General features: G+C 50.1%; 1 protein-coding gene across 7 annotated transcripts in view; it reads left to right on the top strand.

The window, feature by feature from the left end:
- The window catches only part of ODF2 (outer dense fiber of sperm tails 2), a 306,180-nt gene that overhangs the window by 73,935 nt on the left and 215,054 nt on the right, over nt 1-17,191 (top strand). For 2 of the 7 annotated variants that reach the window (XM_078646608.1, XM_078646610.1), the window contains exons 8-9: nt 6,122-6,277; nt 11,326-11,481. The exons of 4 other annotated variants lie outside the window; for them this stretch is intronic. In XM_078646608.1, the coding sequence (XP_078502734.1) occupies nt 6,122-6,277; nt 11,326-11,481 (312 nt within the window). The remainder of the gene's footprint in view (nt 1-6,121; nt 6,278-11,325; nt 11,482-17,191) is intronic. One more of the 7 variants, XM_078646609.1, reaches the window with a different exon arrangement.

Below are 17,191 nucleotides of genomic sequence, written 5' to 3'. Positions count from 1 at the left end.
CCTCTCCTGGCACCGGGGGCTGCCGCAACGGTGCCCACCACAGCGGGGGAGGGGGGTCTGCACGACAGCGCCGGGCCGCGGCGGTGATTTTCGCCTATTTACAACTGGCGCAAGGCAGCGCCAACACTCCTCGGGCTGCGGCGGTGATATCGGCGGCAATAAGGGGTAGGCTCCCTTTTTATTAATTATTTATATGGCGCTACTCTCCTCAGCAAATAGCGCTATTCTCCTCAGAAAAAGGGCGCTTTTCACGGAGCACAGCTCCTCCCTCGGCCCACACAGTTCTCAGGGCCAACAGCACTTCAGGGGCCACACCAGTCGCAGGGCACAGTGCTTTAGCATGCGACAGTCCCTCGGGGGCACAATCCTCCCCAGGCAGCTCACAGGCAGCAACAGTCTTTGGACTCACAGCGCTTAGGGGGCAATACTGCAGTTTACGCCAGTCAGCAGTCCACAGCCCTTCACCATAGGCACCTCACAGCCCAGCGCTTCCAAAGGGGCCACAGCTTCACCAGAGGGGGGGCAGACAGTCCCACAACAGCTCCGCAGGGGCACACTCCTCACCTCCTGGGCGCTTCTTCACGCACTGCTGGCGTGGTACCCGGTCCAAACAGCGTCAGCGACCTGGGTTGGGGCCCTCCCTTGTCAGGGGCCCAGGGGACAGCAGAGTAGGGGGTTTTAGGGGTGCAGGGCCCAGCTCACAGACCCATGTGGCGGTAGCACCTTGCAGCAGGTCCCCTCTCTTTCTTGTCCCAGCTCTGACTGACTCTCTGGTGGCACATCCCCCTTACTTATACCCTCCTCCCAGGCAGTGCCAGAACCGTCTAGAATGTTAGCAAAGCTGGCCTAAACTGGCTCAAGGGGAGGGGTTGAGCACCCTGGGTGCCAGGCTTTCCCTCCAAAAGCTAGGGGTTATTGGGTAATAATAACTAGACTGCTGACCTATGGCAGACCAGTGGTAAAACCCATGGCCATGGCATCCATTCTAAACACAGAACATTGTAGTCGGGTGCATTTCTAAAATGGGGGAAATTTACAAGTGCTCACACGATTACATGACATTACATTTTAACACAGGGCAACTCCTACCACACATGGCCTATACAGGTTTATTACCATGGGGGAGACATCCTAAATTAGGGGGGCAAAAGCGAAAAATTTCGGGGGGGGGGGGGGGCGGTTGGAAGGCCAAGTCCAACACTCCCATTACTCCGGACATATGCAACAGGTGGCACATCCAAACTTTGCATTTGGCGCAAGCTCTAATGTATGGTGGGGTCGGGCTGGCTGCGCATTTAAGCTAACTTCACGAGTGGCATTTGCAGGATCTATGTGTCGAGAGGGGTCAAACATGCATTCATCATATACTGCTTGTCATACATGTGCAGATATACCTAAGATGTGCATACTTTACATAAGTAATGCTGGCTTACGCTTAATAAAGGATGCAGTTCATATAAGTGTGTCCGCAGTTTGTGGTGGCACCAGCAGTGGGGTCACCGAGCCCATCTGGGACATGGTCGTGTCACTTCCTTCTTCCGAGGGATCCTATAGCTGGAGCGTAAGTCCTAGATTCAGATCGCTTTCTATGCCTCTTGGAAGGACGGTGTCTACTTTTCGCTTTTTGAGGTTTCTCAGTGCCTCTTGCAGTTGGGTGTTGATGCTTTTGGGAATTTTGCTCGATCCATTCGTAGGTTGTTTCAGGTCTGTAAAAAATGTGGTGATACCCTCATGCCTGATTTTGAGGTGTGCCGGAAATATTGGATGCCCTCTAGGCGAAGACTTCCTGGAACGAGGACCGTTGGCGCTGTACTACTCGAGTGTAGTCTGGAAAAAGCATGATGTGCTTGTCTTCGACTCAGATGGGCCCATGTTGTCTAGCGGCACGAAGCACTGCATCTCTGTAACTCTGTAATGAAGAAACTTCGCTACCATTGCGTGAGGAGGGGATCCTGGGGGTGGACGGCAGGCTGGCATCCTGTGTGCTCTCTCTATGGAAATGAAGGCAGTTAGATCTGTAGCCGGTGTGAAGGAGGGTAACCAGGGTTCCATGTATTTGATGGATTTTGTACCCTCTATTCCTTCTGGCAGTCCTAGGACATGAATGTTTCACCTTCTCGAGCGGCCTTCTAGGTCATCCACATGCTCCTCCAGGGTCGCAACACGATTTTGCAGTGTCTGTAGTGTTTCTTGCTGCGTTTTGGCTAATGGATGCTGGGCGGCGACCGTTTTCTCCCCATCCACAACTTTGTATGCCAGTTTATGATGATCGTCGCGAAGTAGACCAAGATCGGTGCCTAGGGTGCCAAATCGCTCCTCCGTCGTGACTCTGGAATGTTCAATGGCCGCCAGCACCTTATCTAACTTATCAGACATAGTCAGTACCGAGGGTGGCTCTGAGTCTTCCAGCTGCGATTTGGCAGTGTGAGCGTTACCTTGTGATGTGGCAGGCTGCAAGGGGCCAGCGTTGGAGCGGAGCTTCCCCATATTTGTACTTGGTGCATGTGGATTCCTGTGCTTGGCTCTAGCTTCTTCGTGAGAGTTGTACTTGTTACTGGGTTCAGGCTTTATTCTGACGCAAATGGCGCAATGAACTCCTAATGATCTCCCTGTCTCCTGTGCTCCAGCCGGGGCTTGGTCGGGGCGGAACTGATGAGGCGTTGGTTGCACCATGGGCCGCACTTGCTCTTCTGCGGTGAGCCTCACCTCGATTTATGTTGCAGAGTGTCTTGGACTAAATGTGGGGTTGCACTTGTCCAGGCCCACCAGATGTGCTTGGCCTCCCTTCGTCTCCAGTTGCGGGTCGGGGGCTCCAGTGGAGGCCAGGCAAGAGGGGACTGCGGGCCTGCTCTCTAACCCACCATCTTGGTTGCAGCCCTTAGAGTACTGGGGATGTCGGTTCCGGTTGTGGCCAGTAAGGCACCTGGTCGTCCAGAGTTTCTGCTCTCAGTGCCGAGGGTCCCATGCCAGAATACCCAGGCGGCCCCCGTGGCGTCAATTAGTCACTAGTGTCACAAGGTTGTCGCTTGTTTCTTTGTACAGGGGCACTGTGTGGCCAGCTACAGGGATGGGGCCTCCTGTTCACTTGGGAACGCAACTCCTCAATATCTGTGGGGGAAGCTCGCTTACCAAGTCCTTGGTTCCTTCCATCACTATGGGCTACTTTTATGAGTCGGGCGTTTCTCTCACCTGAGCCACCCTGGTGTCTCTTGGCGCGGAGGGCGCCTGAATCCGGGTTGTCGCTGCTCCTCGGCACTAGGTCCCCCGCCGGGTCCCAGGCCGTCACTCCACGGCACTGGTCACCGTGGGCCGATTTTGATGCTGCTTCGCCCACTGACAGATGTGGCAGACAGGCCACAGACCCTCCCGGTGTACCAGACCACCCCCGCCGGGGTGTCTGCTGCTCTGGTTGCTCCGGATTGGCTTCTTTCACTAGTCTCGGTGCCCCGCTGCTCACCACAGGACGCCATAGCAGGCGCATCGTGATGCGGCTGCCGGAACTGAAACACTGATAGCGGGCTCTTCCTTACTGCACGGACACTGCCATTTTGGTTCCTCAGCACACGTGGCGTGGATCGTGCTTCTCACGTCTCTGGGGGCTGGATATTCTAGGGGTTGGCGCGGCACAGTCCCTTTGGTTAAGCGGGAGCCTGCGATATTGTTTGGTGGCCCACTCTACACAGATTCTGCACGAGGCGCCAACCGACTCGTGGAGCCTCACTCAGGCACGTCCACCATCTTGGCTGGCTTCGCCACGTCCCACTTAAACCTCCAAACATATCAACATTTCATGTAGTCTTTAATAAAAGAGCAGTGGGCAGCTATGGGCTGCAATTAGAGGAGGTACTAGAAAAATCTCTTTAGTTAACATTTCCAGGTCCTCTTCAAAGAAAGCCATTACCTTACTTTGCTTCCTGGTTTCATTCAGTAACGGAATTAAACTTTGGAAAGTGCAGCAAGCGCTAACTCAGTGTTAATCCTTCGTATGCTACTAACACATCACGCCCACTTCCTTGGCTCGAATCCTGCTGTGTGACTGATACGTGGTATGTAAATCAGAACAGGTTTGCGCTACAAAAGAAACACGTTTCTTAACTGTAGTAATAGGTTTGCTGTTTGGAAATTGTCTATAGTCACATGATCTCCTCTGAAACCAGTAGTACACATCAGCAGAATGAAGATATAAATAGGTTGCCAACCAATTAAGATGGATTTCCTAACCTCATACATCAGTCGGTGTAAAATAGACTGAGTATGGCTGTCACAGTGAGGTATTGTGAGATTGTGGTCAGTGTCAACATGAGGCATACAGACTCCACCTCTGGTCAACAACTAAAATAAAGTTCATTTTTTTCCAACATGTTTTTTCACACCCAGCTTCTAAATAGCTGATGTAAAGCCTAGAATGACAATTTAGAACAGCCTGTAGCTGCAAATCTATAGTTACAGGCATGTCGCTTTTTTGTTACGTCCAAGAAGGGCTGCAGAAGGGGATCCTTCACGCTCAAGCAGTAGCGGAAGTGCACGTTCTACCTTGCCCACAAGCTAGGGTAGAACACCTTTTATGTCCAAGCATTAGGACTTGTGCACATCCTCCCTTGGGTGCGAGTGAGTGTAGGCCATCCTTTACGTCTGCGCAGTACCGCGTGTGCAGACTCTAGCTTGACAGCAGATGAGCGAGTAAGATCTTGTATGAAGAGCGGATACAAAACTACCCCTCTCTTGGTGCCTGCATATCCTGCGATCACCAGGAACACGAGTGCCAATTCAGCTGAGGCCATGAGTGAGCGCAGGGCCTCAGTTCACCTCACCAGGAACACGAGTGCCAATTCAGCTGAGGCCATGAGTGAGCGCAGAGCCTCAGTTCACCTCACCAGGAACACGAGTGACTATTCTGCTGAGGCCATGAGTGAGCGCAGGGCCTCAGTTCACCTCACCAGGAACACGAGTGACTATTCTGCTGAGGCCATGAGTGAGCGCAGGGCCTCAGTTCACCTCACCAGGAACACGAGTGACTATTCTGCTGAGGCTATGAGTGAGCGCAGGCCTCAGTTCACCTCACCAGGAACACGAGTGACTATTCTGCTGAGGCCATGAGTGAGCGCAGGGCCTCAGTTCAACTCACCAGGAACACGAGTGACTATTCTGCTGAGGCCATGAGTGAGCGCAGGGCCTCAGTTCACCTCACCAGGAACACGAGTGACTATTCTGCTGAGGCCATGAGTGAGCGCAGGGCCTCAGTTCACCTCACCAGGAACACGAGTGACTATTCTGCTGAGGCCATGAGTGAGCGCAGGGCCTCAGTTCAACTCACCAGGAACACGAGTGACTATTCTGCTGAGGCCATGAGTGAGCGCAGGGCCTCAGTTCACCTCACCAGGAACACGAGTGACTATTCTGCTGAGGCCATGAGTGAGCGCAGGGCCTCAGTTCACCTCACCAGGAACACGAGTGACTATTCTGCTGAGGCCATGAGTGAGCTCAGGGCCTCAGTTCACCTCACCAGGAACACGATTGCCAATTCTTCCTGGTCAGCAAGAGCAGGGCCTTGCTTCTCACCAAGTAGTATCACAAGTGCAGATTCCTTCTTGGGCGTGACTGAGAGCTCGTGATCCATTCCATCCAGTTTGACTCCTTCAATCCTCCTCTGGGATCTGAATTTACCGAGCAGTGTGAATCCTCTGTGTCCGACTGTGCCTTGGGGAGTCACTTATTGGTGATCATGTGGCAGAGGCAGACGTGAAGGACCACACGTCTCTCTGGTCTGTTTCAGAATGAATGGTCCATGAACCCTTCGGCCCCTGTTACCAGCAGAGGCAGGCACAGACTCCATGGACCAGGAGTTACCAGAACCAGCTTTGAAAAGAGTGCAAGGACCTTGGGACTTTACAGCCTACATCTAGTTCTAGTCCACCGTCAGCTGTGGGCCCTCAGTCAGCAGAGCAAGAACTAGTTCTAGTTGGTGTTTGTGGGGCTCTTGGCAAGCCTATGCCGTTAGTAGCTGTGAGCCATGAACAGTAGTTAGATTTATGTTTGGGGGTTGGAGAAAAGGGGTAGACATCCTTTGGGGCCCCAGGTATCTGCAGAGCGGCTTGTAATGAAAATGTCTTTCAATACACAGGTAGATCTATCAGTGATGGGAGACCGAAATCTAGCGTCTGACACCCAAGATGAGTTGGCGCCGCTCACAAGTCTGTCAAACAAGATGTGCAAGCCCTCTTGGTCCTTATCAGCAGATAGCTCGTGCAGTGACGTGTGTGCAGATACCAACTGGGCAGTAAGTCAGAACAGGGCGCCATTTATGTATGTTAGTACCACGAGTGCAGACCCTACCAGTGCATGAGTGAGAACAGGGCGCCATTTATGTATGTTAGTACCACGAGTGCAGACCCTACCAGTGCATGAGTGAGAACAAAGCGCCATTTATGTATGTTAGTACCACGAGTGCAGACCCTACCAGTGCATGGGTGAAAACAAGGCGCCATTTATGTATGTTAGTACCACGAGTGCAGACCCTACCAGTGCATGAGTGAAAACAGGGTGCCATTTATGTATGTTAGTACCACGAGTGCAGACCCTACCAGTGCATGAGTGAGAACAAGGCGCCATTTATGTATGTTAGTACCACGAGTGCAGACCCTACCAGTGCATGAGTGAAAACAGGGTGCCATTTATGTATGTTAGTACCACGAGTGCAGACCCTACCAGTGCATGAATGAAAACAAGGCGCCATTTATGTATGTTAGTACCACGAGTGCAGACCCTACCAGTGCATGAGTGAGAACAGGGCGCCATTTATGTATGTTAGTACCACGAGTGCAGACCCTACCAGTGCATGAGTGAGAACAGGGCGTCATTTATGTATGTTAGTACCACGAGTGCAGACCCTACCAGTGCATGGGTGAAAACAAGGCGCCATTTATGTATGTTAGTACCACGAGTGCAGACCCTACCAGTGCATGAGTGAGAACAGGGCGCCATTTATGTATGTTAGTACCACGAGTGCAGACCCTACCAGTGCATGAGTGAGAACAGGGCGCCATTTATGTATGTTAGTACCACGAGTGCAGACCCTACCAGTGCATGAGTGAGAACAGGGCGTCATTTATGTATGTTAGTACCACGAGTGCAGACCCTACCAGTGCACGAGTGAGAACAGGGCGCCATTTATGTATGTTAGTACCACGAGTGCAGACCCTACCAGTGCATGAGTGAGAACAGGGCGTCATTTATGTATGTTAGTACCACGAGTGCAGACCCTACCAGTGCACGAGTGAGAACAGGGCGCCATTTATGTATGTTAGTACCACGAGTGCAGACCCTACCAGTGCATGAGTGAGAACAGGGCGTCATTTATGTATGTTAGTACCACGAGTGCAGACCCTACCAGTGCATGAGTGAGAACAGGACGCCATTTATGTATGTTAGTACCACGAGTGCAGACCCTACCAGTGCATGAGTGAAAACAGGGCGTCATTTATGTATGTTAGTACCACGAGTGCAGACCCTACCAGTGCATGAGTGAAAACAAGGCGCCATTTATGTATGTTAGTACCACGAGTGCAGACCCTACCAGTGCATGGGTGAAAACAAGGCGCCATTTATGTATGTTAGTACCACGAGTGCAGACCCTACCAGTGCATGAGTGAGAACAAGGCGCCATTTATGTATGTTAGTACCACGAGTGCAGACCCTACCAGTGCATGAGTGAGAACAAGGCGCCATTTATGTATGTTAGTACCACGAGTGCAGACCCTACCAGTGCATGAGTGAGAACAGGGCGCCATTTATGTATGTTAGTACCACGAGTGCAGACCCTACCAGTGCATGAGTGAGAACAGGGCGTCATTTATGTATGTTAGTACCACGAGTGCAGACCCTACCAGTGCATGAATGAAAACAAGGCGCCATTTATGTATGTTAGTACCACGAGTGCAGACCCTACCAGTGCATGAGTGAAAACAAAGCGCCATTTATGTATGTTAGTACCACGAGTGCAGATACCAACAGGGCAGTAAGTCAGAACAGGGCGCCATTTATGTATGTTAGTACCACGAGTGCAGACCCTACCAGTGCATGAATGAAAACAAGGCGCCATTTATGTATGTTAGTACCACGAGTGCAGACCCTACCAGTGCATGAGTGAGAACAGGGCGCCATTTATGTATGTTAGTACCACGAGTGCAGACCCTACCAGTGCATGAGTGAGAACAAAGCGCCATTTATGTATGTTAGTACCACGAGTGCAGATACCAACTGGGCAGTAAGTCAGAACAGGGCGCCATTTATGTATGTTAGTACCACGAGTGCAGACCCTACCAGTGCATGAGTGAGAACAAGGCGCCATTTATGTATGTTAGTACCACGAGTGCAGACCCTACCAGTGCATGAGTGAGAACAAGGCGCCATTTATGTATGTTAGTACCACGAGTCCAGACCCTACCAGTGCATGAGTGAAAACAGGGCGCCATTTATGTATGTTAGTACCACGAGTGCATGAGTGAAAACAAGGCGCCATTTATGTATGTTAGTACCACCAGTTCAGACCCTACCAGTGCATGAGTGAGAACAGGGCGTCATTTATGTATGTTAGTACCACGAGTGCAGACCCTACCAGTGCATGAGTGAAAACAAGGCGCCATTTATGTATGTTAGTACCACGAGTGCAGACCCTACCAGTGCATGAGTGAGAACAGGGCGCCATTTATGTATGTTGGTACCACGAGTGCAGACCCTACCAGTGCATGAGTGAAAACAAGGCGCCATTTATGAATGTTAGTACCACGAGTGCAGACCCTACCAGTGCACGAGTGAGAACAAGGCGTCATTTATGTATGTTAGTACCATGAGTGCAGACCCTACCAGTGCACGAGTGAGAACAGGGCGCCATTTATGTATGTTAGTACCACGAGTGCCGACCCTACCAGTGCATGAGTGAAAACAAGGCGCCATTTATGTATGTTAGTACCACGAGTGCAGACCCTACCAGTGCATGAGTGAGAACAGGGCGCCATTTATGTATGTTAGTACCACGAGTGCCGACCCTACCAGTGCATGAGTGAGAACAAGGCGCCATTTATGTATGTTGGTACCACGAGTGCAGACCCTACCAGTGCATGAGTGAAAACAAGGCGCCATTTATGTATGTTAGTACCACGAGTGCAGACCCTACCAGTGCATGAGTGAGAACAAGGCGTCATTTATGTATGTTAGTACCACGAGTCCAGACCCTACCAGTGCATGAGTGAAAACAAGGCGCCATTTATGTATGTTAGTACCACGAGTGCAGACCCTACCAGTGCATGAGTGAGAACAGGGCGCCATTTATGTATGTTAGTACCACGAGTGCAGACCCTACCAGTGCATGAGTGAGAACAAAGCGCCATTTATGTATGTTAGTACCACGAGTGCAGATACCAACTGGGCAGTAAGTCAGAACAGGGCGCCATTTATGTATGTTAGTACCACGAGTGCAGACCCTACCAGTGCACGAGTGAGAACAAGGCGCCATTTATGTATGTTGGTACCACGAGTGCAGACCCTACCAGTGCATGAGTGAAAACAAGGCGCCATTTATGTATGTTAGTACCACCAGTTCAGACCCTACCAGTGCATGAGTGAAAACAAGGCGCCATTTATGTATGTTAGTACCACGAGTGCAGACCCTACCAGTGCATGAGTGAAAACAAGGCGCCATTTATGTATGTTAGTACCACAAGTGCAGACCCTACCAGTGCATGAGTGAGAACAAGGCACCATTTATGTATGTTAGTACCACGAGTCCAGACCCTACCAGTGCATGAGTGAGAACAAGGCGCCATTTATGTATGTTAGTACCACGAGTCCAGACCCTACCAGTGCATGAGTGAAAACAAGGCGCCATTTATGTATGTTAGTACCACGAGTGCAGACCCTACCAGTGCATGAGTGAGAACAGGGCGCCATTTATGTATGTTAGTACCATGAGTGCAGACCCTACCAGTGCACGAGTGAGAACAGGGCGCCATTTATGTATGTTAGTACCACGAGTGCCGACCCTACCAGTGCATGAGTGAAAACAAGGCACCATTTGTCTATGTTAGTACCACAAGTGCAGACCCTACCAGTGCATGAGTGAGAACAAGGCGCCATTTATGTATGTTAGTACCACGAGTGCAGACCCTACCAGTGCATGAGTGAAAACAAGGCGCCATTTATGTATGTTAGTACCACGAGTGCAGACCCTACCAGTGCATGAGTGAGAACAGGGCGTCATTTATGTATGTTAGTACCACGAGTGCAGACCCTACCAGTGCATGAGTGAGAACAGGGCGTCATTTATGTATGTTAGTACCACGAGTGCAGACCCTACCAGTGCATGAGTGAGAACAGGGCGCCATTTATGTATGTTAGTACCATGAGTGCAGACCCTACCAGTGCACGAGTGAGAACAGGGCGCCATTTATGTATGTTAGTACCACGAGTGCCGACCCTACCAGTGCATGAGTGAAAACAAGGCGCCATTTGTGTATGTTAGTACCACAAGTGCAGACCCTACCAGTGCATGAGTGAGAACAGGGCGCCATTTTTGTATGTTAGTACCACGAGTGCAGACCCTACCAGTGCATGAGTGAAAACAGGGCGCCATTTATGTATGTTAGTACCAGGAGTGCAGGAAGTGATAGCCGGGCCTCGTTCACTCAGTACCACAAGTCCAGACCCTACCTGTGTAGGAAGTGATAGCAGGGCCTCATTCATATTCACTCAGTACCACGAGTGCAGACCCTACCTGTGCAGGAAGTGATAGCAGGGCTTCATTCACATTCACTCAGTACCACGAGTGCAGACCCTACCTGTGCAGGAAGTGATAGCAGGGCCTCATTCACATTCACTCAGTACCACGAGTATAAGTCGTTCCTGTGCAGGAAGTGATAGCAGGGCCTCATTCACATTCACTCAGTACCACGAGTCCAGACCTTACCTGTGCAGGAAGTGATAGCAACAGGGCCTCCTTCACATTCACTCAGTACCATGAGTGCAGATACTGCCTGTGCCTTCGGTTACATTCTGCTTCTCGTCCTCTCTCTGCTGTGAACCCTCTGTTGATGGAACAAGGACCAGTGTCTGGCACTTGCAGCACCAATGGTATCAGGAGTAGATATAAGCCACAGGCAGTTTTTATTTTTATTTTTTTACTTTTTTGGCACTACACCGCAGGGAGCCAGGGTTACTGTGAGCCTGAAGCAGTTGCTAAAGATACCTTTGAGTGGTGGAAAGCGATGGGGCTCTTTTGAACCCCTCTTCGAGTGCTGTGAGCTGGTAATGATACTGTCTTTGGATGTGCAGGTCCAGCAGCCCACGATGGAAGACCGAAACCTGGTGTCCGACACCTCCGATGACGTGGCATCCAACACCAGCCTGTCGAGTCAGACGTGCGCGTCTCGGTTGGCCAGCTCATCAGAGAGCTCGTGCAGTGATGTTTGTACAGATTCCTCCTGGGAAGTAAGTGAGAGACAGAGCTCTTCCTCTTCATTCGTTCCACTGGTGGAGCTTCTACCCAGTCAGCGAGGGCGGTCACCATCCACACCATCTAGGCCACCATTGCAGATCCTGCCTTGGCAGTACCTTCTAGCAGGGTGGTGTGTAGTTCAATCAGTGGTACCAGTGCAAAGGCCTACCCTGGTCTTAAGTGAGAGCAGAGGAATCACCTTTACCCAGGCAGCACCGTGAGTGCAGAGTCTACAACTGAGTACAGTAATATGGGCCGTCACTTGTCTTCTGCAGAGCATGACTCCTGTCAACTACTGGGTATTGAGTATATTCCTTGGAAAGATATAAAAAAAAGTCCTAAAGTTTCAGTGGTGCCATGTACTAGCATCTGCCCACATGGTGAGGCCCTGCCCCATGCCTGTTCTTCATGAGTCCTCCGCACTCCCTTTTCTTTTCTCCACCAATTGGCAGCTTTTCGCTGAGCTTCCCAAGATGCCCTGCGTCTTGTTCATTCGCTGGTTACCCATCCTGAAAGGTCTTTAGTTCTTTTTTAAATAAAAACTTTCCATGTTATTATTTATTATTATTATTTATTTATTATTTTTGTGTTTTATTGAGCGCGAACGTGACCCGTGAGGGTATCAGAGCGCTTTACAAGGTATACATTGTTGAACAAACAAAATGATTAAGGTGCAGGGAGAAACAAGAACAACCAGTATGGTTACAGTCATCGTCAGAGTCAGGAGCAAAAACAAGGTTCCAAATGTTCTCGTCGTGGGCAGTTGGTGATCAGGGAAGGCGGTAGTCAAGGAGTAGCCCGCTTAATGGGGTGGTTGAGGGCAGGCCTTAGGCGAGGAATTTACCCATGAGGAAGGTTTTGGTCTCATTTTTTAAGCTTGCTAGAAGAGGGATTTTCCTGATGGAAGGTGGAAGAGAGTTACAAATTCTTGGTGCTACTCCGGTGAACGCCCTGTTGTAGGTTCTTTTTTTTTTAAAAGGAGGCAGGTTGGAGCTGGAGGTTTCTGGCGGACCTGGAGTTCCTGCTTCCCCCGGATATCACTTGTTTCTGTGCCAAATAAGCAGTAGGAGATGTTGGCGGAACGGAGAACTTCAATGAGTGGCTCTAGGTAAAGGTTGAAGAGGGTGGGGGAGAGGGTTGAACCTTGGGGGACTCCGACCGTGACCGGGGTGGGAACTGATAGTTTGCCGTTGATGAGGAATCTCTGAGAGCGGTTGTGGAGGAAGGACCTGAACCATTCTAGAACCACGCCATCTAGACCCATGTTGAGTCTGAGGCGTTCAAGTAGTTTTCATGGTTGACTGTATCGAACGCGGAGAATAGATCAAGGAGGATTAGAAGGCAGGTTTTGCCTTGGTCTAGGGCTTGGAGGGCATAGTCCACGATGTGGAGCATATTTCAGTTTCTGTGCTGTGCCCTGCTCTGAATCCAGATTGGAAGTCATCTAGTAGGTGGAAGTTGTTGATGTGCTGGCTAAGTTGCTGTTGAACACACTTCTCCAATACTTTGGCTAGAAGCGGGATATTGGAGATAGGTCTGAAATTGTCAGGGGAGGCTGGGTCCAGTGAAGGTTTTTTCAAGATGGGGAGGACTTGGCCGGCTTTCAAAGGGTCCGGGATCAATCCCTGCTGGAGAGAGGCGTTGATAATTGTAGTCCAGCAAGGAACGATGGAGTGAGAGGCGGTGGTGAGGCAGTTGGAGGGTAGTGGGTCATTGAAGTGGTTGTTTGGTTTTAATGTAGAGAGGATTTTTGAGATGGAGTTTTCATTATAGTATTCAAAGTCAGTCCAGCGGGCTTTGTTTTTGGGAGAGGCCGGGATGGAAGGAGCGGAAGAGTGAGGCAGAGCAGGCGGGGGTTGTGAGCAGGCGGTGGTACTGAGTTCAATTCCTAATTCCGTGATTTTATCAGCGAAGAAGGAGGAGAATTCATCTGACGATATTAGCGATTTGGGGGATTCTTTCGGTGTTTTAGCCAGTTTATTAGATTGGAATTTGACCAGTTCAAAGAGCTTTTAGGGTCTATTCTTGGCGTTCCCCAATTCCGATCTGAAGTATTCTTTTTTGCAATTGATGATGTGCTTGTTGTATGCATTTCTTGCCTGACGCAGAAGTTTTATATGCGCTGCAGAGGGGTGTTGTCTCCAAATTCTTTTAGATTGACGTAGGGATCTCCTCTCCATGTTAAGAGAGCCAGTGAACCAAGGGTTTCTGTCTTAGCATTGTGTTCTTTTTAGTTTTAGAGGGGCAAGGTTGTCCAGAATGTTTGAAATGGACGATGAGTAGTGTTCATTGAGATCGCTAACCTTGGTTATGTGCAGGGGGTGGGGGGGTAGGTCAGATCTGCAGCGAGCCTCGAGTTTCATAAAGTCTAGGTTCTTAGTGTCTCTGGTCCAGCGTTTGGGAGTCATCGGTTGAGATGACTTTGTCTTTCGGGTCCCGGGTAAAATGAAGGATATGCAGTGATGGTCGGACCAGTCACAGGGGTCTATGGAGATAAGCTTTACAGCGGACTCCTTTGAAATGATCCAGTCGAGGATGGCTCCTTTTGAGTGGGTTGGCATAGAACAGGCTTGGGTCAGGGCTTGGTCAGTTAGTAGGTCTTTGATGGCTTTGACATAGGGATCTTTAGCGTCATTCCAATGCAGGTTAAAATCACCCAGGAAGACCTCTGTGGCCTTGGAGGAAATCCCTGTTGTCATGATTTCCAGAAGGTGATCAGTGACAGCGTCGTTTGGACCTGGTGGGTGGTAAAAGATGTGCAAGTTAAAGAGGTGTACTGAATTGTTGCAGACGGAGAGTACGAGGTATTCGCAGGAGTCTGAGGTGTCCGTTACGAGTTCTGTGACAAGCAAGGAGGAACGGTAGATGCAGGCTATGCCTCCTCCTTTCTTATTGGAGTGTCTATCCAGTCTGGCATTGTTGTAGTTGGGCGGGACTAATATATCCAGGCAAGGGGAAGAGTATTCCTTTAGCCAGGATTCGGTTAGTATGGCTTGGTCTAGGTTTTTGACCAGGATGAGGTCAGCAATATCAGTGGCATGTTTGACTGCTGAACGTCAGTTAATTAAAAGACCAGATAAGGGGGTGTTGGGAGGAGAGTCAGGAGTCTGGACAGATAGAACTACAGGCGCCAGATTGCTTTTTACCACACTTCTGTTGTGTAGGGTTGCTAACGTGTTTGGGTTGATGGTGACCGTGCTGATGGGGTGTTCGGGACTCATATTTAGCGGACGGGGGATGGCTGGGGTAGAGTTGTGGTCTTGGAGGATGGCCAAGATTTAGTTACCCGTGACGTCTAGAGGATTAGAGGAGGTGGTGGGAGCGTTGTATGTGAGTGCGAGAGCCAGGGATTCCTCTTCAGAGAGGAGGCAAGGTTGTTTGCATGGGCGAAGATGTCTCAGAGGTAGCGGGAGAGGTTGCTTGAGAGGCTTAGTGTTCAGTGGGGGGGGAGTATTCGGTGAGTTGAGGTTAGCCAGTGTGATCTTGGCAAGGTGAAGGAGGTTCATAAGGTCCAGAATGGAGCTATGTTGTCGATGCCACTGACGTCTGCTTTAGGCAGTGCATCAGGTGTGGCTAACTCTTCTTCATGTTGGAACCTCACAAAGCCTGTTTGGTGTTTGGGAAGCATGTTGTATTCATTCTGTGAAGAACATCTCATTATGATGCCCAAGGGTCAGCACCAGAGGAGATCCTTGGCTTTGCTGTGGGGCATTCGGTGTTGCCCTTGGGTAAGTAGGGTGCTCCTGTTCCCATATTTGATCCGTCCCCCAGCCTACAGGTCTGGCGTTGTGGGGACCCAAAAGTACCTTTTAAATCTGTTTGTTTTGTATTCAACAGATGTATATTTAACAGTTTTATATAGCGATGCTAAACCCTCTCTAGTATTGAACACAAATTAAACTATAAAAGTAACGAGTGGTGTATGATCTCCGACGGTGCACATCTTGAGGAGTAGAGTCTGAATGTTTGTAAAATCCATTATTTCTGCAGAATGTGCAAAAGAGGAGTTTTCAGTTGTTTCATGAAAAACAGAAACATAGATTCTGTGTCCAGGTGTCCTGGAAGGAAGTTCCACATGCTTGATGCAGTACCTCTGAAGTTCTTGTTTGGTGCTTAGCAGATCTCAAATCTTTCTTTCTCGGTAGAGGGAGTTCTTGTATCCTCTTTGTCTACCTGAGATGTTGAATAGATTGAGGGGGTCTGTTGAGTGGTCTATTCAGGTAAAGTGTGAGCCATCAGAATTTGATTTGGACTTTGATGTCCGGTCAGAGTTTTTCTCTTAGTGGGTGAGATGTGATAGGAGTCTGGCCTTTGAATATGGGCACCGCCTGGACACTGGCAAGACCATTACAGAGCACCAACTACAGTGGCATTTCCAAAGTCCACACAAGGGCTGACTGACCTTCGCTTTGACCGGTGTGCAGGTCAGAACATGTTTGTTTTTTGAAGGCTCGTAGGGAAAAGTTTGTGGTTTTAGCAATTCTGTTGAAGGGATAACATGGAAGAAAGTGTGACTTGCAGCACTCTCACTGACATAAAGCAATTATCAGTAAATGATGGGGCAAGTATTATTCTGTGTGGGTGATGAAGATGTCCTTCAGTTGTTTTGGGAGTGAGCACTAGGGAGTTGTGTGGGATTTAGGACCGGAGTTTCATTTCGCAATGGTTATATGAGTGGTGTGAATGCCACTGATGCCCGATGGTAGATTTGTGTGTCTGCCGCGTGTTGGTGGAGAGTCGCTGTGAATTTCATTGATGCCCGATGGTAGATATGAGTGTCTGCCGTGTGTTGGTGGAGAGTCGCTGTGAATGCCTTTGATGCCCGATGGTAAATTTGAGTGTCTGCCGCATGTTGGTGGCGAGTCGCTGTGAATGCCCCAATGTAGGTTTGAGTGTCTGCCGCGTGTTGGTGGAGAGCCACTACAAATGCCCGAAGGTAGATTTGAGTGTCTGCCGAGTGTTGGTGGAGAGTCGCTGTGAATGCCATTGATGCCCGATGGTAGATTTGAGTGTCTGCCGTGTGATGGAGAGTCGCTGTGAATGCCATTGATGCCCGATGGTAGATTTGAGTGTCTGCCACGTGTTGGTGGAGAGTCGTTGTGAATGCCATTGATGCCCGATGGTAGATTTGAGTGTCTGCCGCGTGTGGGTGGCGAGCCGCTGTGAATGCCCCAAGGTAGGTTTGAGTGTCTGCCGCGTGTTGGTGGAGAGCCACTGTGAATGCCCGAAGGTAGATTTGAGTGTCTGGCGTGTGTTGGTGGAGAGTCGCTGTGAATGCCTTTGATGCCCGATGGTAGATTTGAGTGTCTGCCGCGTGTTGGTGGCGAGTCGCTGTGAATGCCCCAAGGTAGGTTTGAGTGTCTGCCGCGTGTTGGTGGAGAGCCACTACGAATGCCCGAAGGTAGATTTGAGTGTCTGCCACGTGTTGGTGGAGAGTCGCTGTGAAGGCCATTGATGCCCGATGGTAGATTTGAGTGTCTGCCGTGTGATGGAGAGTCGCTGTGAATGCCAGTGATGCCCGATGGTAGATTTGAGTGTCTGCCACGTGTTGGTGGAGAGTTGCTGTGAATGCCATTGATGCCCGATGGTAGATTTGAGTGTCTGCCGCGTGTTGGTGGCGAGTCGCTGTGAATGCCCCAAGGTAGGTTTGAGTGTCTGCCGCGTGTTGGTGGAGAGCCACTGTGAATGCCCGAAGGTAGATTT

The sequence above is a fragment of the Lissotriton helveticus genome, chromosome 5_2 (genome assembly GCF_964261635.1).
Source record: "Lissotriton helveticus chromosome 5_2, aLisHel1.1, whole genome shotgun sequence".
NCBI classification, from domain to species: domain Eukaryota; kingdom Metazoa; phylum Chordata; class Amphibia; order Caudata; family Salamandridae; genus Lissotriton; species Lissotriton helveticus.
The sequence above is the reverse complement of the archived record's forward strand: the minus strand, read 5'-3'. Positions and strand labels throughout refer to the sequence as shown.